Source organism: Sminthopsis crassicaudata, chromosome 1, assembly GCF_048593235.1.
Source record: "Sminthopsis crassicaudata isolate SCR6 chromosome 1, ASM4859323v1, whole genome shotgun sequence".
Taxonomy (NCBI): Eukaryota; Metazoa; Chordata; class Mammalia; order Dasyuromorphia; family Dasyuridae; genus Sminthopsis; species Sminthopsis crassicaudata.
Window position 1 is genome coordinate 389,493,104 of NC_133617.1, and position 23,030 is coordinate 389,516,133.

At 43.1% G+C, this 23,030-nt stretch overlaps 2 protein-coding genes across 28 annotated transcripts in view; one reads left to right on the top strand and one right to left on the bottom strand.

Moving 5' to 3' along the window:
* Positions 1-4,101: 4,101 nt before the first annotated feature.
* Positions 4,102-6,539, top strand: NME3 (NME/NM23 nucleoside diphosphate kinase 3). Of its 3 annotated transcripts, none has more exons than XM_074279616.1 (5): positions 4,112-4,643; positions 4,763-4,893; positions 5,082-5,183; positions 5,269-5,424; positions 5,582-6,539. In XM_074279616.1, the coding sequence occupies exons 1-5, from the start codon at positions 4,412-4,414 to the stop codon at positions 5,651-5,653; spliced, it is 693 nt and encodes a 230-aa protein (XP_074135717.1). In that variant the 5' UTR covers positions 4,112-4,411; the 3' UTR covers positions 5,654-6,539. The 3 variants fall into 3 exon arrangements, with proteins under 3 accessions (XP_074135715.1, XP_074135717.1, XP_074135716.1); XM_074279615.1 differs by having other exon boundaries at positions 4,130-4,643; positions 5,312-5,424; XM_074279614.1 differs by having other exon boundaries at positions 4,102-4,643; positions 5,269-6,539.
* MAPK8IP3 (mitogen-activated protein kinase 8 interacting protein 3) overlaps positions 6,538-23,030 on the bottom strand; it is an 89,240-nt gene continuing 72,747 nt past the window's right edge. For all 25 annotated transcript variants that reach the window (XM_074279608.1, XM_074279605.1, XM_074279597.1 and 22 more), the window contains 14 exons: positions 14,560-14,718; positions 13,886-14,051; positions 13,061-13,243; positions 12,558-12,747; positions 12,018-12,137; positions 11,778-11,858; positions 11,467-11,534; positions 11,044-11,192; positions 10,503-10,674; positions 10,299-10,412; positions 9,962-10,000; positions 9,450-9,629; positions 9,146-9,289; positions 6,538-8,584 (listed from right to left, as the gene is read on the bottom strand). In XM_074279608.1, the coding sequence (XP_074135709.1) occupies positions 8,463-8,584; positions 9,146-9,289; positions 9,450-9,629; positions 9,962-10,000; positions 10,299-10,412; positions 10,503-10,674; positions 11,044-11,192; positions 11,467-11,534; positions 11,778-11,858; positions 12,018-12,137; positions 12,558-12,747; positions 13,061-13,243; positions 13,886-14,051; positions 14,560-14,718 (1,887 nt within the window). In that variant the 3' untranslated portion in view covers positions 6,538-8,462. The remainder of the gene's footprint in view (positions 8,585-9,145; positions 9,290-9,449; positions 9,630-9,961; positions 10,001-10,298; positions 10,413-10,502; positions 10,675-11,043; positions 11,193-11,466; positions 11,535-11,777; positions 11,859-12,017; positions 12,138-12,557; positions 12,748-13,060; positions 13,244-13,885; positions 14,052-14,559; positions 14,719-23,030) is intronic.

Below are 23,030 nucleotides of genomic sequence, written 5' to 3' on the forward strand. Positions count from 1 at the left end.
CAGTATCAAGACTATTCCTAGTCAAGTAATTAAATCCTTTCCCAATAAATATGTTCCAGCTTCAGGAACCAGAAGTAATTTACAGAATATTTCATGACCCTCCATTCTGATTTTACATCTTTTGATTATGGAAACTAGAAAATTTTCTCCTTTTACTTTTGAAATAATCAATATTTCTTTAGATAATTCAACCCCACCAGGGAGCTATATCATTGAGATTTGAGGAGCTCCCATGACTATGAGGAAAACATTGTTCCTTCTCTTTTGGCCCCACCCTTAAATTTATTAGTTAATAATAATTATTAAATAATATTAAAATAAATTCAATAATAATAAGGGCTCCAGGGGAGTGTTGAAGAACCCTTGACTTCTCTAAACTCCACCTAGTTCTATGAGGGAGTATACTTGTTTCCTCCTTCTTTGTGGACACTCTTACAGGATGTGCCCTTCTGCCTGACATTGCCAACATTTGATTGGGACTCTGCCTTCCTCCCTCCCATCCCTGAAAGTTCTTCCCCTTGAGGGGCCCTTATCAATTGGTGGAGCCTGGGCCACGGCTCATTGATCAGGACCTCTCCCTTTGTTCATGCTTCTCTTTGTCTCTTGTATCATAAACATCTCTTACAACTTGCAACTAGTCTTCTGTTTTTGTTTCTCCTCTTCCCTTCTGGTATAAACTTTAGTTGCTTCTTCTAGAAAAGTATTAAGTGACTTCTTGTTCCTCTAACTTCTTCTACTTTCTGCTAATGTCCACCCAGGCATTTGTTATAAAGTGTAATTTCAAAGTTGCTTCAGTTTCTGGATCATCATCTGAATCCAGACCAGAATATTTCTCTTACTTTCTTTTAGTTTATTCAAATATTCTGCAGGAGATTCTTCTTTTTCTTGGGTTGTCACTGAAAAGACTCTCTCAAGATTCTATGTTTTGGGTATTGCATTTCTGACCCTTGTAAAAATTAATTATCTCAAATCTTGCATGTGTCCCCTGTGAGCTGAGTTATGGTGATCCCACTGAGGGTGAAAGCAAAAAGAAAATGATTAAGTACTGTTGTTTTATATGGGAAAATAAGAATATATAGGATGGAACCATTTGGCCCCTTTATGGTTTCACTTCTGTCCTTAAATTTTGGTAGTTTATCCCAATTGCTTAATCTATTTCCCAAGAGACCATTTATTGGTACTTCAATTTACTTTTCTGCAGCAGAAGCTTTAGACTGAGAAATTCCCACTTGACAAGACTTCCAGGATCAGGTATGCTGAGCTCCAAATCCCAATTTGGGGGGTTTGCTCCCAGCCCCCCCATATACAGTCACTCAAACTCTTCTGAGTGCTCTCAGATTCCAGGGTCCAGCTTCCTTCACTGTTCAGATTTTCAACTGCCGATCTTCTTCTTTTACTTTACACCACGTCTCTCTGCTTGGGGTCACTTTTGCTTGAAGAGAGAACAAAGACTCTCAAACCATGGCAAACTGCAAAATTAGGCAGGGTACCTTTTGCCAAGTTTTGAGAGCCTAATGACCCCCCAATGACCATGTAATCCTAGACAAGCCCCCAAACAGTGTGGTATGCAACTCACCCAATAAATCTCAGCAATCTTTCAAGGTACAAAGAGAAAGGTTTATTCGTTTTTCATGAGTAGGGTGGGTCACTCATACCATATGAGGGGTGAAAGTGATTTTTATGATGCTCTCTGATGCAACACTAACTCCCCCTCCCTCCCTCTCTTTTCCCCCTTCCCTCTGATCCCCCTCCATCTCCCTCTATCCTCATTGACTGAGAATGTGATCTTACATTCTAAGCATGAAAACTACAGGAAATGGGGAAGCAACACATAAATTCAAATTTAAACCAAGACATGCGCTTTCAACATATGAGCTGGGTAGATTAGGAATGAATCAGCCTATTCTATACCTTCCCATATCCATATCATTTGCCAGTGAAAGGCAGGGAAAAATAGGAACCTAATCCCATCACTTGGTTAATTTATAGTTTTCCTTCCCATTCAAGACCATTGGAACTGGTCTAAATCATCTCATTGTTGAAAAGAGCAACATCCATCAGAATTGATCATCGTATAGTCTTGTTGCTGTGCATAATGATCTCCTAGTTCTGTTCATTTCACTTAGCATCAGTCAGTTCATGTAAGTCTCTCCAGGCCTCTCTAAAATCATCCTGCTGATCATTTGTTACAGAACAATAATATTCAGAACAATAATGTTCCATAACATTCATATGCCATAATTTATTCAGCCATTCTCCAACTGATGGACATCCATTCAGTGTCTAGTCTCTTGCCACTACAGAAAGGGCTGCCACAAATATTTTTGCAAATGTGGGTCCCTTTCCCACCTTTAAGATCTCTTTGGGATATAAGCCCAGTAGTAACACTGCAGGAGCAAAGGATATGCACATTTTGATAGTCCTTTGGACTTAGTTCCAGATTGCTCTCCAGAATGGCTGGATTCTTTCGCAACTCCACTAACAATGTATTGGTGTCCCAGTTTTCCCACATCCCCTCCAATATTCGTCATTATTTTTTCTTGTTATCTTAGCCAATCTCAGAGGTGTGTAGTGGTATCTCAGAGTTGTCTTAATTTGTATTTCTCTGATCCATAGTGATTTAGAGAACCTTTTCATATGAGTAGAAATAGTTTCAATTTCACATCTGAAATTGTCTGTTCATATTCTTTGAAACATTTATCAATTGGAGAATGGCTTGAATTCTTATAAATTTGAGTAAATTCTCTATATATTTTAGAAATGAGGCCTTTATTAGAACTCTTGAATGTAAAAAATTTCCCCATTTATCACTTCTCTTCTAATCTTGTCTGCATTGATTTTGTTTGTACAAAATCTTTTTTTTAATATAATAAAAAATTATCCATTTTGTATTCTTTTTATGTCTAAACAATGAACTCATTTTGACCTTATCTTGGAATAGGGTATTAGGTGTGGGTCAATGCCTAGTTTCTGTCATATTAATTTCCAATTTTCCCAGCAATTTTTGTCAAATAGTGAATTCTTACCCCAAAAGCTGGGATCTTTCGGTTTGTCAAACACTAGATTGCTATAGTTATTAACTATTTTGTCCTGTGAACCTAACCTATTCCACTGATCAACTAGTCTATTTCTTAGCCAAATGGTTTTGATGACACTGCTTTATAATATAGTTTTAGGTCTAGTACAGCGAGGCCACTTTCATGGGGATGTTTCAAAGAAGTAGGATAGGAATTAGCTAATAGGGAGAGGTTGAGGATGAGAGAGGATGATTTCAATTGCAGTCTTCTGGAGAAGAGAGGAGAGGAGGGATCTGGTACAACTATAGAGGGAGTTGTACCAGCAAAGTCCTTAGCCTTAGGCATGATTGGATGGGAACAGAAGATGTGGAAAGTTTAAAAATAGAAAGTTTGGAATAGTTGTTGTGGAATGGAAATTCAATTAGAGAGAATTAATAATTTTGCCATTCCACAGTAAAATGCCATTTGAAATTGAATAAATTTTACTATGTGTCAGGTGCTATCTCATTTGATCCTCATAAGCACATTGGGAGGTAGTTGCTATTTTATATCCATTTTAAAGATGCAGAAACTGAGGCAGACAGGTTAAGTTATTTACCTAGCCATCAAAGGGCTGAAACTGGATTTAACTCAGGACTTCATGACTCCAGACCTATGTCCTATCTATTCCACTAAGTAGCTGCCTCAGTGTCCTAATGAAAGATCAAGAATAGATTTAGAATACACATTATAATCAACTAAAGGGATTTCAGGATTTCTGAACATGGAAGTAAAACATATCTGAGTGCTAGAGAGAACAAAAGTATGGTCTTTTTGTGGCTGAGGTGTTCTGGAGGAGAACGTCATTATCGGCACTTGAGAATGAGGAACTGGGAGGTTAGGAAATTTGAAGGAGCATCAACAAGCATTTTGAAGTCCTTTAAAAACAAAGGTGGGGCAGCTAGGTGGCACAGAGGATAGAGCACCAGCCCAAGTCAGGAGGACCTGGGTTCAAATCCGACCTCAGACACTTCCTAGCTGTGTGACCCTGGGCAAGTCACTTAACTCCAATTGTCTCAGCAACACACACAGGTAGGAAGCGTGACAGTGTTTTCACCTTTTTGTTACCGCTGTGTTTGTCTCTTTCCCTTTTTGATCTGATTTTTTTCTTTTTGCACAGCAGAATTCTATGGAAATATGTTTAGAAGAGTTGCACATGTTCAGCCAACATTGGACTGCTTGCTGTCCTGGGAAGGTGGGAGGGAGAAGAGGAAGAAACATTTGGAACACAGGATTTTGCAAAAGTAAACTACTATTTAAAAAAAGGCCTGATTTTCACCTGCTGAAATAAAGACCGGGGGAGGAGAGGCGGGATGTGAGAAACTTGAATAGAATGAACTTCGGAGGAGGAGCCCATGCCGAGTCCCGGAGTCCCGCAGCTCCGCCCCGCCGCCCTCCTCGCCACCCTGGAAGGGTCCCCCCGGAGCCCGCGGGCGCGCGGTGCCGCGGGGCGCGGCTTGTTTGAGGGGCCCTCCCTCCCCGGGCGTGCTCGCGCCCGCCGCCGCCGCCGCCTCTGCAGGTTCCGCAGCGCTGCCGCCATCATGATCTGCCTGGTGCTCACCATCTTCGCCAACATCTTCCCCTCAGGCAAGTGGAGGCGGGGCGGGGCGGAGGGGCTGCGGCGGGAGCGAGGCTGGAGTGGAGGCGGCCCCGGGCTCCCCGGCGCCAATTCTTCCCGCTCTCTCCCCGTTCCCTCCTCTCCGCAGCCTGGACCGGTCTGAATGAACGGACCTTCCTGGCCATCAAGCCTGACGGATTCCAGCGACGCCTGGTGGGAGAGATCATCGAGCGCTTCGAGAAAAAGGGCTTCAAGCTGGTGGGGCTGAAGCTCGTGCAGGTGAGCCGGGCCGCGCTTCCCCCCCGGCCCCGCGCCGTTAGGCGGGGCTTACCTCCTGGTGCGCCCGCCTCTGCCCCTCCTCCTCGCGGCCGGCCCCGGGGGGGTGGGGTGTCCTGGGATCTGACGGGGCGGGGCGGGGGCCCCAGGACGAGCCGATCGGGCGGGGACTGAGCCGCCTCTGTCCGCAGGCCTCGGAGGACCTCCTGAGGGAGCACTACTCCGCGCTGCGAGACCGGCCCTTCTACACCCGCTTGGTCAAGTACATGAGCTCGGGCCCCGTGGTTGCCATGGTGAGGATGGTGGGACCGGGGGAGGGCCGAACGCGCGGAGTCGGCTGCCGCAGTTCTCTGAGCGGTTCTGCTCGGTGGCCCCTAGGGATGGCTGCAACACTGCTCCCTCTCTGGCTTCTCTCTGGAAGGTGTGGCAGGGGCTGGACGTAGTGCGCTCTTCTCGCGCCCTCATCGGAGCAACCAATCCCTCGGAGTCCTCGCCGGGCACCATCCGAGGAGACTTCTGCATCGAAGTTGGCAAGTAAGGAGCCCCATGCTGTTGCCGCGCGTGTCGCGGCCCTCCGCGGTCTCCCCCACCCTAAGTAGGGGGCCCTGGGCCTGCTCCGGCCTGCCCAGACAGACTAGCGCTCTTCCATGGCCCCTCCCTTTTGCACCGCGCGTCTTTTCTGTCTTGGCAGAAACGTTATTCACGGCAGCGACTCAGTGGAGAGTGCCCGCCGGGAGATCGCCCTCTGGTTCCGTGCGGATGAGCTGCTCTGCTGGGAAGACAGCGCAGACCGATGGTTGTACGAGTGATTTGGCCCAGCTATAGTGTCCTCTGGGCGTGACTGAAAAGAAAGCGATTTTGCTTTATGCACCAAAAACTTCATCCGGGTCCAAGATCAAACCCATCCCTTGGCTTAAACTCCTGGTTTGCAAACAGGCCTGAGTGAGTAAAATGTTCTGTAGGAAAAATGTTCCCCAGGCTGGCCCCTGGATTGCTCTGCCTCTCAAAATCACCCAAGGATAGTGTGAGGGGTTGGCTTTCTCCTGAAAGAATTACGTGGGAATGGGTGGGACATTTATCTGTGAGCTGAACTCAGAAGACTTGGGGTACCGAGGCCAGAATCTGACTTGGTCCCTGGGAGACGGAGAGAGATTTTTTTGGGCAGAAAACGTCAGTGCACCTTGCTCTGGCAAGTGTGTGCCAAGTCATTTAGTGGTGAGGAAACCCAGATTTGCTGTCAAAGTCCTTCCCCCACCCCATATATGCCTTTGGAGAACAGCACTATTCCCCAAGTCTGGCTAGAGATGCTGGAAATCAAACTGAACTGGTGAGGCTGAGAGAAAGCTCAGTGATCATGGCTATCCTGGGTGATTGGGATGAACAGGATGGACAGTCCTGGTGACCAGTTAGGACCTGAAATGAATTCTCTTTGAGTTGTAGCCCCCTTTTTCCCCTTCCCTTGGGCAGTATGTGTATTAGCACAAACTAAATATAACAGCTTTTTAAAAAAAAAAAAAAATCTTGTGTTTTTTTTCTCATTTTAGGGTTGGGTATTGTGGAGATCAGCTGAAATAAGATAAAAGCCTGTGAGGGGAGTATGCCAAAAGTAACTTGTCAGGTAGTTGTGGTTAAAGAAGGCTTCAGAAATGATTTAACACATTTATTTATTACATACAGAACAGGTACATGGTTCAGTTGCAGGGCCAAAGCCTGGGGAGATTATTCCTACTGCCCTCTCTTTACAAGGACACCAGTCTCAGTGCTAACTGTGCAGCGTTCAGGCCTTCAAAGACACTTGGAAATCCTTTTTGTAACATAGAATGAACTTTACATACATCACAGTGGAAAGATGGCAGGGAGAAGTGGAGAAGCCAGTCAGCTTACAAAACCTTTTGCCACACAACTGAGGGGGAGGGGATGGGCTCTAGACCTGGGGTTGCCCTCAACAGTGTGCTTCTCTTAAGAGGACTGGTGGAGCCAGATGGGGGATGCTTAGGCTGCCCTGTGTAGCTTTAGGAAGGATAATATAGGCAGCTGGAAGTCTCATAAAAACTTGATCCTTTTATCCACAGGGCCTAAATAGCAACTCCGATCTGGGAAGGGAGGGGAAGGGGAGCTGGGAAGACATAGGTAAGGCCTATACAACTCTGATCATTCCCCAGGGGTGGTGGCCACTGAAGCACAATCTGTGGATTAACCATTTAATCCAGCAGGCCATAGGGCTGTGGGTCAGTGCCACCAATGTCTTTCTGAAGAACCCATTGGGAACTAAACCTCATCCCAGCTGAGCTGCTTCCTTGGAACCATCATCTTTCCCTCACCACTCAGGGGCCTGGCCCAAGATGGCTCCTTTCCTTCTCCCAGCAGCAGGCTTCTGCTCCAGGACAGCAAACTTCCCAGGCCAACCCTAGGCACTTAATAATGTGGCCAGGGAGCTTGGGCTCTATAGGCATTCCTGCTCTGGGAGGACATCTTGACACAGCACCTGGGCACACTATGCTTTTATTGCCTTCAGAGATTCAAGGCAAGAGGCTGACCCCTGAGAGAGACAGTCCAGGACTGGTGGCTACTTTACACCTTCTGAAACCCTAGGAGAACTGAGGAACCTGAAGGGAGCAGGGTGGCAGGTACAGTTTAAGCACCGAGCCTGGGCTAGAGTTCGGTAAAGCGGAAGTGTGGCCAGTTAGGGCAGGAGGGAAGAGGGCTTGTACAACTTGTGGCCCCACAGTGCAGGTCACCTCATGCTCAGTGGCCTGTGGGAGGGGATAAGAGACATGGGCTCACATTGTTAGGTTTCCAATTGAACATGTATAGTGATGGCTCAGGTGGCTCTGGCTAAACACTCTTAAGGCCAGAACCCAAAGCACATCACCTCTATGTGAAGGAAGATGGCTCCTAAGCCTTAAGATTAGCAGGTCAGTGTGACCCCCCCCAATGCCCCTTAAGGCAATATTGACCCTCTCCTAGGTTATTTCTCTTAGCAAGGGCCAGAATTCTAGGCCCCTAACATGCACAAAGATTCTAAATGGAATAGGGGTAGGGCAGGGCTTTCTCCATTATGACTCTTGGCATCAAGGGAAACAGAGGAGGAGAGGAAAGCTTAAAATAGGGGAATTCATTGGTGTTAACCACCTTTCCCACAGCTTGCAAGTGTGGCTTGGTGGACCGAAGTCCAGACACACATGTACTCTAGTAAATCCCCTGGGTCTTCTGCTATTTAGCCTAAAACCCAGCACCCTAATGCCACTGGCTTCCATCTCCTTCTCTGGCTCAGCTTGACCGCTGGTATCCTACTGCCCCCATCCAATCATCTACACTTCCCCATCTTGCTCTGGCTTTCTCCATTCCCACTTTCTTTCTGCCAAGTCTGCCACATCCTTCCCACCAGCTTGAGACGCCTCCAGTTCTATGGTGAAAGCTGCAAATTGAGAGGTTAGAAAAAGGGCAGGCAGGTGCTTCGGCCACCTGGAGGGGCTGGCTGCATCCTTGGCAGTGGGAGGAGGGCAGGAGTTCTCTATATACACCTTGGCGTTCAGGCAGGAGGGATGGGGTGGCCGGCAGGTGGCAGGCTCTCACTCAGGAATGTAAGAGACCTGCCATACAATGATGTGGCTCCTCTCAGCCTTGGACAACATGGGTTTCACCTGATTCACCTCCCCTGCATTCTCTTCTGATTCATCATCTTCTCCATCACCTGCAGAGAGAGCAGGAAGGTCCATAAATAACACTTGATGGGAGGAGATTAAGTAATAGCAAGGCAAGTTAAAGAACATAATTAAAGAGTCAACAGGGATGGAAAAGATATGTGTGTGTGTGTAGGTGGACAAGGAGGCGGGGATGTGTATGTGTATGTGTATGTATATGTCTACATATGTACACAAATATATCTTTTCTTAACTATAGACTGCTTTTTGGGGGGGCAAGGAAAGGGAGTGGAGGAGATGAAAGTGGAAAGAAAAAAATAAAGAAGGTGCACAGCAGAAAACAAAATAATTTACAAGGAAGTAAAAAGATAGATACTCATGAAAATAGTTTCTAATATATATACTTGCTTGAAGTGTTAATTTGTTAATGTATTTTGAAAAAAAAAAAAAAAAAAGAAAAAACCAATATATTAAGAAAAGCTCTTGGTACCTAGAACAGTCTGATTCTGCCCCTAAGGAAGGGATCCCAGCTGGAGCAAAAGCAGAGGAGGAAAACAGATTAAGGAGAGCACTCCATCTCCCCTTTTCTCCCAACAGGGTGAGCTACTCACCGATCCGGAAGTCAATGTAGCCTTCACCACCACTTAACACAAGCACATTCTTCAATTTCTGGCCCTCTGGGTCTGAGGCTGTAGGGCCAGGGTTCTCTGAAGGGCTGTCCAGCACACTGCCATTGAGGGTTGCTAGTACATTCCCTGTGAGAGCAGAGTGGGCTTTAGGGGAACACTCAGCGTTCTCTTCCTGAGTCTAGGTGGCAGATGTAGTGGTGATTCAGCTAAGAAGGCTTTTGGGACAGACCAGGCAGAGAAACCTGGATTGGGGTCATGCACCTATATGAGAAGCGTGTGGTCTCACCTGGCACAGAGACAAAAAACTTCACAGCATCCCGGTGGCCATGGAAGCAGAGTTGGGCCTGTGCCATGGAGCAATACGGGATGAAGCTGCTGGCTGACCTGTCACTGCTGTCATCCCCATACACGTGGATGATACCACCAGGTCGGGGTCCCTCCCCTGATGTGGGGGACGTCTTGTTGGCTGAAGAAAGAGACATAAGATTGGATAAGTCACTGTCTTCTAGGAACATGAGGACCCGGGGTTTATGTAGCAGTTCAGTGTGACCCAGCCACCCGCAGTGGCTAGTGCAGCAGCTAGCACAGACTGTCCATGGCATGCCCCGCCCATACTTCAGGCCTGCATCCCGGGCTGGGCCATTCCCAGAACCAGATGAGTGAAAAAGAAAAGGTTATTCGGCCTGGGAAAGGCTCTACCAGGCACATCCACTCCATTCACTGACAAAAGCTGCTCTTCACCCTGCTTTCTGAACAGAAGCCTTTAACTATTGGCACCTTCTCTGGGGCTGGACTTACCACGGAGCCCAAGGAGCTGGCCACGGTGTAGAACAACCGCTGCATAAAAAGAAGAGAGAAGTGTGATGGGAAGCAAAAAAACATCAAGCCCCCAGACATAAACTACAGGCTGCCAGCCACCCTGTGGGAAAGAGAAACTAGGAGTGGTGTGGACAGGGTTACTGGGGAGCTGAAGATCCTTCCTCCTGGAGTATCACAGAGACCTTAGGTTCAGCATAGGACAATAGGGGAGGTCCCAGGGCTACCACACTTGTAGCTACCAATATAGTATTAACTCTCTGCAGAGAAAGACCCTGTCCCCTGGAGTCAATGGGGCCTCAGGCCCAGGCCCACTTACTCTCAGTCAGTGGGATGGAGATGACAACCCCATTGCCGGTGCCCACCCAGAGACGGTTGCCTGCGATAAGAAGAGCTGTGATGCGCACGAAGGAGAAGCCTAACTTGCCAGTGCCTGAGGATCGGAGAAAGGCACAATCAGTGAAGTGAGGGATTCATTTTGAAAATACAGCGCCCCTCCTTCACTCCAACCCCAGCATCTCACCCAGCATCTTGCTGACATAAGGTTCAATGTCAACGTCCTGCAGGTGCTGATGGGTGTGGGCATGGTAGAGCCGCAAGGTAGAATCCAGGCGGATGGACACCCACACCCCATCACCTATCCATGCCAGCTGTCGCACCTGACTCTCCCGTCGTGGATGGGCATCGAATGACTTCTGCAGGACCAAGACAGCCAATGAGTAGGGAAGAAAAGAAGTGAGTCTTCTGGGAAATATGCTGAAGCTCTCGTGGCTAAGCTTATTACACTTTATTGCAGGCAAGGTTGAGGGCAGGGATCCACTAGGAAATAAGCCTGACTGACACTTCTTCTTCCTCTCTCGGTTTCTACTTGATATGGAGGTCTTTTGAGCAATCCACCTTGAGCTGTGGTCAGACTAATCTTTAGTAGTATCAATTGAGGGAACTAAGGAGTTCTTATAAATTCACTTTTCTGACTCTTCTCAAGATCAGTTTGAGGGAGAGTTCCTACTGGGCTTTCTGACATTCTAGGCCAGACCCCACAGATGCCAGGGCTGGCTGCTCACCTCTATCTGCATGGTTTTTGGCTGGATGACATGGACCTTGTTCTTATAGCCACACCAGACCCGGTCATAGACGACGGCCATGCAGCGGATCGAGTGGTGAGGATGGCCCAGGTCCATGAGATGGTAGTTGCTAAGGTCCCACTGGCCATCTGGAGAGAAATCCTAGAGCTCAGAGACCCTTAAGGACAAAATGCCCAGCAGCCACTCCCTTATATACAGTCTGAGAGGATGGTTTGGACCAGCTCATAACACATAGCACAAAGTTTCCATCAACCTCCCCAAACCACCACATTTACAACAGGTTATGACTGAAGGTGGGAAAGAGATTCCAGTCACCTCCCATAGAGGCAGGGCCAGAGGGTCAGGGCCCCTTTGTCCTGTTCAGTCCAGGACCAATAACCTCATTCCCAACCCTGGCCTCACCTTCCCCACGGTGAAAGATGGCTAGCGTCCCATCTGCTAATGCTACCAGCACTCGGCCTTTTACATGTCTGCAAAAGAAATCTTAATCAAGAGCCTGGACTTGGCCAAGCTCAGGCGGTCCCAATTCTGACCTGATACAGGGATGTGGAGGGAAGTCCTGCTTCTCCCTGCTTTCTACTGCTCCTTAAGCAGGGCCTGGCCTGGCTCAGGAAGAGAGAACAGGGCCTTTCGATACCTGGGCTCCAATGAAGATGTCCCCACCCCCATCCCCTTGCCAACCTGCTGACTCTGCTTCTTTGGAGTGTACTTACACCAAACTCAGAACAGAGTCTTTCAGCTTGATGGAATGCAGACACTTCTTCCAGTTGGACACTGCCGAGTGCACATAGAGCCTGGGAGGGGGAAAAGGTGGCCAGGAGAGGGCCTGAGTGAACGAGCTCAGACTCTAAGCTCCTCAAGTTGTCCCCAGCTCCAATCTACCTCAGTGGCAGCTTTTTCTCCAGGTATGTCACTGACTGTGTTCCACCCTATACCCCACCAAGAGGACATACCAACCGTTCTGTGCTCCCAGCCACATGGTTGGAGCGGCACTGGTGCCTGCGGCAGTGGGGTCCCCAGTGGCTTCCTGTTCTTGCTGTGTGGAGCTAGAGTCCACCTTTGGGCCATTCTCGCTGAAAAGACAATGGAGTTTGTAAAGTAGATGTTTTACTTTTGAACTGTTAGGAAAAGGGACCAGGTCCTTGAAGCTGAGCTAGGTTAGTGTATCAGGGAGAGCCTCATCATGATGTGCTGATTCTCCCACTGATGCTATGTCACAGAGCCCTCCAGTTTGACTTAAGTGCTTGGTTCTCTTCAAGTAAGTTTTCCCCTTTCTGTTTTGCCCTATTAGATATGCCATTCCCTAGGAGATAAGACTAATTCTTTAGCTCCATCAGGGCAGAGCCCACACTCAGCACATCTCCCAAACTAGGATCTTTTTCAGTGTGTAATTTCCCTGGACTTGTTAAGAGTCACACACTCTTTGCAGAGAAGGGAATTGAGCTTTCCTCTGGGGCTGCTACCATTCTTTAGCAAATCTGTAGGAGCCCCACCTGTTTGGCTGGCTATTGATGGTCGGAGTTGGGGCTGGATCAGTGAAGATGTGCTCAGTGAGGGGTCCAGGCCGAACTGAGGCCACCTCAACTTCACTGGGTCCTGGTTCCGGCACTTCAGTGGCTTCTGTTGCTTCCTCTGTGGATTGAGACTGATTGATCTTCCCATTGTTGACAGTGGCTACCTCACCTGAAGAAAACAATCAAAAATGCTAGTGTCAGGGAAGATGGAGAAACAGTCATTAGAAGTGGAACACTTTCTGAGAAAAGGGGACAAATAAGGAGTGAGGGTCAGAGTGCTTTAGGGAAGAAGGAAGAACCAAGACAAGATCAAAGTCTTAGTCTGTGAAGCCTGGAGGATCTCAGTTGATCTTGAAAAAAAAAAAAAATGCCTAAGAGGAGACAGCTGCTTTGGCTGGTCTCTATACCTAGGGAGCCAAAAGCTCTATAATGAAAAGCCAAGAGTTTCAGCATGCACAATAAATCCAGACCCTGTGACTCACCTTGCCCTTTGTCCAGCACAGGGGTATCTCCACGAGAGGAACAGTTGCTCCGTGGCACATTACATCGTGTAGCACAACCCACCAATGTGATCCCAGCTAGGACTCCATCAGCCCCTGAATCTTCGGGATTCAGATCACCCTCCAGGAAGATCTCTCCAGGGGGATAGTCAGTGTCACTGGCCGCTATAAGAGGGGGAAATTGCCAATAGTCACTTAGCCTTTTGTCAGATTCGTGGGGCAAATCTCATATCTCATCACATATACTCTAAAGTTATATCCCTATTCTCCACCCTCAGGCCCCATCCCAAACAATTCCCTATTGCCCATGCCCAGGTAGATCCCCTCTAGCAGGGATTCAGTTTCCTAAGTTAATGATCAGTCAAATCCTTTGAACCATATTCCTATGGCCCAAGGCTGAAAAGCCTGTGTTCTTTCAGAAGGTTAAGTTGAAGCCTGGCCTTTTGCCAACTTGAACCACCTTTCTTCCTCCAGACATGTAAGATGTAACCACTGAAACTGTTTCCATTCAGCTCATAAGAAAAGTATGAGCCATAAGTTTCTCAATAGGAGGGAGAAGTGATGGGAGGCCTAAAGCTATAATGCTTTGCTTTTGGACTGTAACCCAAGGTCTTACTAAGACTTGTTTCTTGTTCTCAAGAACAGAGGATAAAGGTGACAAGGAGAGAAGGTGAAGGAGAGAAGAAAAGTACTGTTTGGCTGAGCTTTGAGTTATAGGGGTTAGTGGGTGGGAGATGAGAGTAAAATCTGCCAATGTGAGGGACTGATTTCCCACCCAGACTTTATCTCAGGAACTTCTGTACCTACCAGGAATACTAGAAATGCAGAGAACATGGGCATTGCAAACAGTAAACTGGTCCACCACTGTGCCTGGCTGGTTGGCATCAATGATTACCACTTTACTTGTGGTCAGGGTACTGGTGAGAATCCAGACTCGACTTGAGGTGGCATCCATTTCATGTAGCTCCTTCCCCTGCAGAGCACATACAGGAATTGCTCAAAGCTCCAGATGCCACTCCAGGAAAAATAGGTAGCACCAGCAGCAAGATAAAGTCATTAGACAAAAACGAGACAAGAATAACTCCACAAAGATACCCAGACCTGCCTAGGAGTTTCACTTTAATGCTTTCTAAGGAAAAAAAGAACAAAGCAGTTACATGCAGCCATCATAGGATCCATCCAAAACACAAATCTGCCCACAAGGCTTCTGGCTCAGTCTTCCTATTGCCACCTATTCCATCCCTTTATACATTTGCCTTCCCTCCAAAAAGCAGGATGAAAGAACCAGCTTTGATGGCTGGAAACCTGGAGGCCCCCCACATAAAGAATTTAAAGTCCTCCCAAAGTAGACTTTTAGCTCTCTGGAACTCAGTTAAAAAATCAGAGGTCAGGTGACTACCTGGTAGGTGGATAATGAGAGGCATGTAAACTAACTGGTTAATGTACAGACGTAGGAAGGAAGGCAGCACTGTTGTCCTGACCTTTTTCTTTTCTGGAGATGTATGGTTACTCTTGTTTTCTCCTTCTACCTCACGGTCACAGGTCAGAGGGTCACGACCCAAAGATGGCTTGGTTCCATTCCCAGAGTCTTCTTCACTTGGCTTCCAACCACTCAGATTGACCCCAGCTGCACACCACAGCTGGAAGGAAAATAAATAAAAAAGGAGAAGATAAATAAACGTGGCAATCCAAACTCTGATCCAGTAAGAGGAATTAGGTCGCAAGGCATCCCACTCCCACCTGTGGAAAGCCCCTAGTCATTGGAGAGCTCTTCCTGACATCAAGCCTCAGTATGTTACAGACATTTCTCCTTGATCTGTCCTCTGGTTTCCCTAACAAATCTGACCCCTCTTCCATGTGAGGATTCTTCAGATACTTAAAAGAGGGATATCACTCCCCCACTTTGAGTCTTTTCTTCAAGCTAACCTCCTTCCCCCTTCTTGAACTCAAAAGTTCTTCAACAGTTTAACTGTCCTTTGCTGAATGCTTTCAACTTATTGAGGTTATTTCTAAAATTCATCACTCAAAACTGAACATGGCAAAATAGTTTGTGTTCATCAACCATTTCTTTAATTATGTTCTAGAATTCTGGGCTGGTGGTTGTTATTCTTACTTGTCCTTTGTTCTCAAAGAAGGTAATGACATCACACCATGACATGCAAGTGAATTAGACCAAAATGAGGAAGTGAGGAAGAGCCGCACAAGGACACCTGCCTCACTTTCCCCTGTGGAACCATTTGGGTCCAGTAGCAAGATACAGACTAGGATGACTAGAGATGGCTCTAGATGCAGTGGGAAATCTTGGCCTTTTTAAGCTAAAGGCTTTAACAGGCTTAAGTATGACCAAGGCAAAGCATCCCTTTAGTGATTAAGGATAAAAATTCAGAAAGAAATGAGGCAAAGAATGACCTTTTTTACCTAGTTAAAAAAAATTCAAACTGGATGGGGAAGATCCTCAGTGTTTTATCAGAGCACAAAATAAGAGCAAGTTGGGATTGGCCAGGGATCTTTTATTGGGCAAGTTAATTCATTGAGGAGAAAAGTATACAAATATAGACCAAAAACAGGGAAGTAAAGAGAGAAAGAATACTTAGGAAGAAGGAAGAATGAGAATGTCAAAAGCTGCAAAGACAAGAAAGATCAAAGCTGAGAAAATACTGTTATATTTCATAGTTTAAAAATAGTTGGTAACCTTGGAAAGAATACTATCAGTGCTAAGAAGAAGGGGAGAGAGAAGAAGAAGGGGAGGAAAAGAAAGAAGAAGGGGGAGAGGGAGGGGGAAAGAGAGAGAGAGAGAGAGAGAGAGAGAGAGAGAGAGAGAGAGAGAGAGAGAGAGAGAGAGAGAGAGAGACAGAGAGAGAGACAGAGAGAGAGAGAGAATGAATGTGAATGAATGCATGAATGAGAATGGTTAGGGGGGGCAGGGCAAGCTCCTGGAAGAATGGGTAGAATGAGATAGAATTGGAAAGGATGAGATCAATGACATGAACTGATGGGTTTTCTTGACAAGGAGAAGGAACTGTATAACTTCCCCAGAAATCAGAATAAAGGTGGGGATAAAGGTACACACAAAAGGATTACCAGTAGAGAAGAAAGGAACTCTACTTAAGGTGAGATCCTCCACTGAAAAGGAGAAGGGAGGGGGGGAGTGAGAAAACTTGTTTAGAACCACTGCTTTGGTGAATTAGTCAAATATAAGAAGAATAAAAGGATTACTGTGTAGCTGTAAGAGTTCAATGAGTAATTATACTAACATAAATCTATAGATCACTAAAGCATAAGAATATTATCAGAGAAGGCATTTGATGGAAAGCCTTAAGGTTAGGGTTTGGCAAAATGTGAACAACAAAAGGATAAACTGGGAAAACAGGGAAAAGTATTAACATGGTCAGAATTATAAGTAATTTTAGAATCTAAGCTATGATCCCTGTTAGATGGCTGAAGTGAAGATGGATATCATGGGGGGTAAGGATGTTTATGCCCTAAGCAGTCAGGATGTTTGAGGAGACATCAATGTATATATTAAAATTCCAAAGCCTAAGGCTTTGTAAAAAAGAATATTGTGAACTAGGAGCCTTGAGCCTTGAGCAAGGAAAAAGAATAGCCAAACAGCAATAAATTACTCTGACAAGGATTTGAACCCAGGGAATATAGCTGGATGGAGGGAACCTAAAGGAGAGATTATTGAGTGATGGTAACAGAGGTACAATTTCAAACTGGTGGTGAGGAGGAATAAGACTACCATTCTCATGGCCTAGTGTCAAGTGACATGAGAAAAGCACATAGCACCCTGAAGAGAATGGCTAGGGATAGCAGGAGCCAAGTTTCTTGTTAGTGACAAAAAACTGGAAATAATATGACAAAAGGAAGTTCTAGAGGGCACAATGGAATAAGATGAAAAAAGTAAATTGAAAAGAGGTAGGACTGTGATGGATCAGAATAAGAATATGGGGGAAAATAGCAGAAGGAAAGGATTTTCACCTTAGTAGATATTCAATCGCAGGGATAAGGGATATTTAATGGGCATTAGTTTACCATAGTATGAGGTAAAATGAGTTTACTGGGTCCCCTCATTTCCACAGTCTTGTAGATATTTGTTGCATAGATTTGATCTTTTTTTTCTAAGGGTAACCCATTTACTCTGCCCTCGTGAGGTTAATAGGTTGGAATTCAGGGTAACCAGTTTCTCCCAGTTGGACTTGGAGCACTAGCTATTTATTGACCTTGATATCTAGATAAAACTGGAACACTTGGATCCCTAACCAAACTCTTGTCCACAACCTTAGGAAAAAGAGATTTACTTCTATTTTATGACAGTTCTGAAGGCTGATAAAGGATAGAGAACTTGCTCATTTCCTAAAGATAAACTATTCATAATGAGGTATACACAAACCAGAAAGGAAAGAAGCAATCCAAGATATTCTGAAATAGAACTGTATGGTTAGCATAAAAAGAGAATTTAAAGATAATTCTTGGAGTAGGTCCCCAATATGAAGAATCTTACTTTCACAAAGGTGTTAAAATTAAATATCTCTCCTCAGTAGGGCAGTCCTACCGACCACATAAAAGTACAAAATGCTATCCATGCTGGCTGTGAGATGAGAATATCTTGGGAAATTTGCCACACAAGTTATTATTATGGACAAAAGACTGGGGATCTTGTTTCCAAGAAGTATGGAGAACAGGGAGAATTTTTGGTAGCAACTTGCAGGGAGTATGTGATGTTTGTCTTTTGGCCAAAATAAAGTAAGAGATATGGTCAAAGTGAAATGATGCCCATGGTTTCAAATATCTATACACAACATATGTACAAAGCATAGATAACCAGCAGGGTAAACTGGAGTACCTAATGTAAGGAAGCAAATTAGATAACACATTTATCTCTGAGACTTGGTGGAATAGATCCAAAATTAGAATATGGCTCTGGAAGAGTGTGCTCTATTCAAAAATAACAGGTTAGGTAAAAAGATAGTCAGTGGTGGTCATGAATGAAAAAGTATGTCAATAATACTAGGAATACAAACAGACTGGATGTGTGGCTATCTGATCCTTCTCAGATCTTTGGAGGTTCAGTGACTCTCTGCATTCAGCATCTAGCACAGTGCCTTTACACATAGCAAGCACTTAATAAATGTTAACTGAAATTACCAGTCTTGACATGTTCAGGACCTAAATTACATATTATACTTTTAAGGTTTGTGATGTGCTTCCACCTCATTTGATTCTTACAACTACTTTATGAGATATTATTATTATATCCATTTTACAGATGAAGGAACTAAGGCCTGCTTAAGTAGTCTGCTCAGGGTCCCACAATTGCTAACTGTTTGAGACAGGAGCTGATCTCAGGTTTTACTCTTTCCAATACCTAGCTTCTTTAACTGGGATTAAAATATGATGTGACCCTAACTTCATAACATTTCTTGCTCTGACTACTTCACAGGACAAAATTAAGCCTATCCTTCACCTTTTAAATCCCATTAATATCAAACTGTTAACCTAAATTCAAATCTCAAAAAATCACAATATGATTTGCTTTTTTATTTTTCTCAATTGGAAAAATAAAATGGGATAAGGTATTTTATAGCAAAAACAACTCACCTACAAAACAGTGAGGAGAAAAAAAGTTAAGAATCATTGGAATACCAAGACCAAAAAAAAAGAATGTGGATATTGTTTCAAAATATTTTAAAAGAAAATTGCCCCAATCTTTTAGAAGCAGAAGGCACGGTCGAAATACAAAAATCATCTGCTTTAGAAAATCTCCAAATGAAAACTCCCTGCAACAGCACAGGCAAAATGCAGAGCTTCTAAATAAAAGAAAAAATTCTGCAAGCAGTTAGAATGAAAGAATAGTACTGAGATGCCATGGTTAGGATTATAAATAATTCAAAGACTTGAAATATGATAGTCTAGAAAGCAAAGCATATGATGGGCTTACAACAGGAATACTTAGAAAAACTGAACATTATAATGCTGCAGGACTAACAATGAAAAGATCTGTATTGTGGAGAAACTTTGAAGTTCAAACAGAAGAGTGAATAGAAACATAAAATTAGGTAAACATGAATGAACAATGATAAGAGACTAAACAAAGATAATAATTCAAAAATTCTGACTATACGTGTACATTTAACAAAAAAACTACATTTCCTTGTGAATCATGTTGGGAGAAAAAAAATCAAGAAAAAAAGGGAAAAACATACAAGGGGGAAAAAAAAAACAGAAGAAAAAGAAAAACTGAACATAGAAAGTTTTGATTTACTTTCAGTGTCTATAGTTCTCTCTGGATGCAGATGACATCTTCCATCCAAAGTTGATTGGGACTACCTGGGATCATTGAACCACTGAGAAAAACCAAGTCTGTCATAGTTGGTCATCATACAATGTTGCTGTTACTGTGTACAATGTTTTCCTGGTTCTGCTTGTTTCACTCAGCATCAGTTCATGTAAATCTTTCCTGGCCTTTCTAAAATCAGCCTGTTTGTCATTTTTTATAGGTCAGTAATATTCCATTACTTCCATATACAAAAATTTGTTCAGCTATTCCCCCAATTGATGGGCATCTATTCATTTTCCAATTCTTTACTACAACAAAAAGAGCTGCTAAAAATATTGCACATGTAGGCCCTTTTCCCCACTTTGTCTTAATGATTTTAAGAATAGAAAGGGAAGGAAAATGAATACCCTAATAGGTGTAGGTAGGTAAGAAAGGTTAAGAGAAATTATCTCTTATAATGAGAGTTCATAAGTAGACATCTATATAAACAAGGAAGAAAGGGTGGGGAAGTGACATACTGAACTTTACTTTCATTTGAACAAGTCAATAAGGAGACACACACAGTTGGATTTAGAGATACATTTTACTCAGGGAAATAGGAAGGAAAGAATAAAAGGTAGAGAAGTAGAATTAAAGGCAGTATTGATTAAGAAAGAATTTACAAGTAAAACAAATTTCAGGATGTATAAAAATATCTATGGCTCTTTTAGATGTGCCAAAGAATGGAACTCTGAGGGGATATCCATAAAAAAATAAGCTATTGTATATAAATGTGATGGAATACCTTTGAGTTAAAACTTATCAATATAATGATCAACCAGGGCTGCAGAGGACAAATGAAGAAATCTGCTATTTACCTGCTGATGAAGAGGTGAAAGAAAGTGTCAGAATACAGAATGAGACAAATATTTTTTTGGCCAATTTTTTAGCCAATAATGGAAAAAAAAAATTTTTTTTTAATCATATATATTTGAAATAGTCTTGGGGTTTTTTGTGTTCTCAATGAGAAGATATTAGGGGGACAGCTAGGTGGCGCAGTGGATAGAGCACCAGCCCTGAATTCAGGAGGACTGGAGTTCAAATGTGATCTCAGACACTTAACACTTCCTAGCTGTGTGACCCTGGGCAAGTCACTTAACCCCAGCCTCAAAAATAAAATAAAATAATATTAAAAAAAAAAAAGAGAGAGTGAAAAAGATATTAGGGTTGGAGGATGATAAGGCAAATCTTATCTAATGAAAAAGAACATAATTATATATATATATTTACACATATACACATACACACATTCACACACATTAACAAAAATTTCTATATTTACATATATATGTAAATATAGAAATTATATCTATATAGACTTGGGAGCTATGATCAATAAAACAGCCAACCATAAGTTTTGAGGATTCTTGGTGAAATATGATGCTCATCTCCTGACAGAGGATCTCAAAGTACAGACATATTTTTAAAAACATGACTAATGAGAAATTTTGGTTTGATAATACAGGAATGTAATAAAAATTTTGTTTTTCATGTTTTCTCAGTGGAAGTTGGGGGAAGAAGAATGTGAGGGAGTTTAGAAGGACGATGTTGAAAAGCAAAATAAAATTTAATTAAAAAAAGAAAATGGGGACCTATCTTAAAGGGTTAAGAGGATCAAATGTGATAATATATTTGAAATGTTTTGCACAGGTATATTTTGGTTTGGATTAACAAACCCCAAAGCAACAATCCATGAAATATAGTATATTCTTCCCTGCAGCTAATATATTTCATTTTCTACTTCTGTCACTTATTGAAGGATATATTATTTGACCCAAATTTTATTGTCTTTTACTGTAGTAACTACATGCTTTTCTTTTGGTTCTATTTTCTTCACTCAGCATTATTACATTTAGATCTTTCCATGTAGTTCTTAATTTTTATAACTGGTAATGTTTGTGGCAAAATAATCCTTTGTATCCACATATACCACCATCTGTCTACTCATTTACTTATCATTATACATGTATTTTGTTTTTAACCTGTAAGACAAAAGAGTTATGACATTAAAATGTAATGAATTTTAAAAAATGTTTTTTGAAGCATTTAGGATTAGGTGATTTGTTCAGGGTCACACTAGTTACTAAGTGTCTGAGGTCAAACTGGAACTAATTAAGGGGAAGTGCTTTTCTAGACTAAATATCTTACTAGCTAAGAGAACTAGGAACATACAGAGAAGTGACCATTCCATCTAAGAATTTGTGGCAGGGAAGGAAAAGCCAGAGACACCTTAAAAGGTACTATAAATCTGCAGAACAAAGATTTTAGAGACTTCCAGACAAGATGGTTGCCTGAATACAAGTAGGCAGATCAGACCCATCTTTAGCAAAGGCCTAACACATCCACACCATTAAGATCAAAAACTGCTTTAAAAAATCCAGTAAGTAACTACAGTGATTTCTCATACATCCAGAAGTGCACACAAGGTCAGCCAGAAGCCTACAGGCAGTAGGAAAACAAGCTGCCAGCAAAGTCGATGCCAATGAAAGCAAACCAGCTAGCACACCAGCAGACTCACAGCTCGCCTAGAGATGACGAAACACACCTGAATCCTTTATGAAGACAGCAAGAACAGACGATTCTGTGAGAAAACCCAGGATTGATGGAATCCTCTAGGAAGGACTTAGGAAGGGAGTAGGGGAGCCAGGGATGGCTTGGTGGCTCTCAGATCATGCCACCTTATGACCCCAAGGTCTTTAGCACTTGATTTTGGAATGTTTGAGAGGACTCTGAAGATCCAAGAAAGCCTAATTCCAGGAGATGTAGGTGAGAGCAGGTACATAAATGACTCAGATGTGCCTAAGCAAGAATTACCTTTAAGGCAAAGTCGGAGATAGATAGGTTTTTGTGCTAAAGCCATGCCCCAAGTCAAGAACTAAAGCTGGAGAAGACAGGAAAACCAAACCTCAATAAAAAAATTTGGTAAACCCGAATATACCACCAAAACCCCAACTAGGGAGAGAATAAATTCCATAATAATTGCAAGCATAGACTTTTAGGAATAATGAATTTTCTAGAAGTATTATATGAATATCAAATTAAATGAGGCAACATACAACAAATGAAATAAAAATGTTGTAGAAAAGAACTGGAAAGAGAATGAATAACTTTAGGTTAGAAAGTGGAAATCTGGTCTAAATAATAGAATTCTTAAAAAACAGAATAGACCAAACAGAAATTAACGACTCAATGGGATAAGAAATATTAGAACAAAATAAAAATAATAAAAAAATTGAATACAATATTAGATATCATAAAAAACAACTAATCTGGAAAATAAGGCAAGGACAAGTAACTTAAGAGTCACTAACTTCCTGAAAATCATGATTAAATCGCAAGATATCATAATTGAAAATTGTTAGATTAGTAAGAACCAGAGGGAAAAGTGAAGAAAGAAAGACTTTCCTACCTGAGGAGTCTTCCCATCTGGACTTTGACTTGAATATCTTAAAGGCAGTTAGATACACTCTTACTACCTTCCTACTTATATTGGATATCAACTCCTTGTAATTATTTTCTTTGTCTTTTCCAATATAAAGATCATTTATTTTCTTTAGAGTAAAAAACAAGCAAAATAAGAATTAAGCATTTCTACTACCTTTTCATCTCTTACCATAACCATAACTAAATACA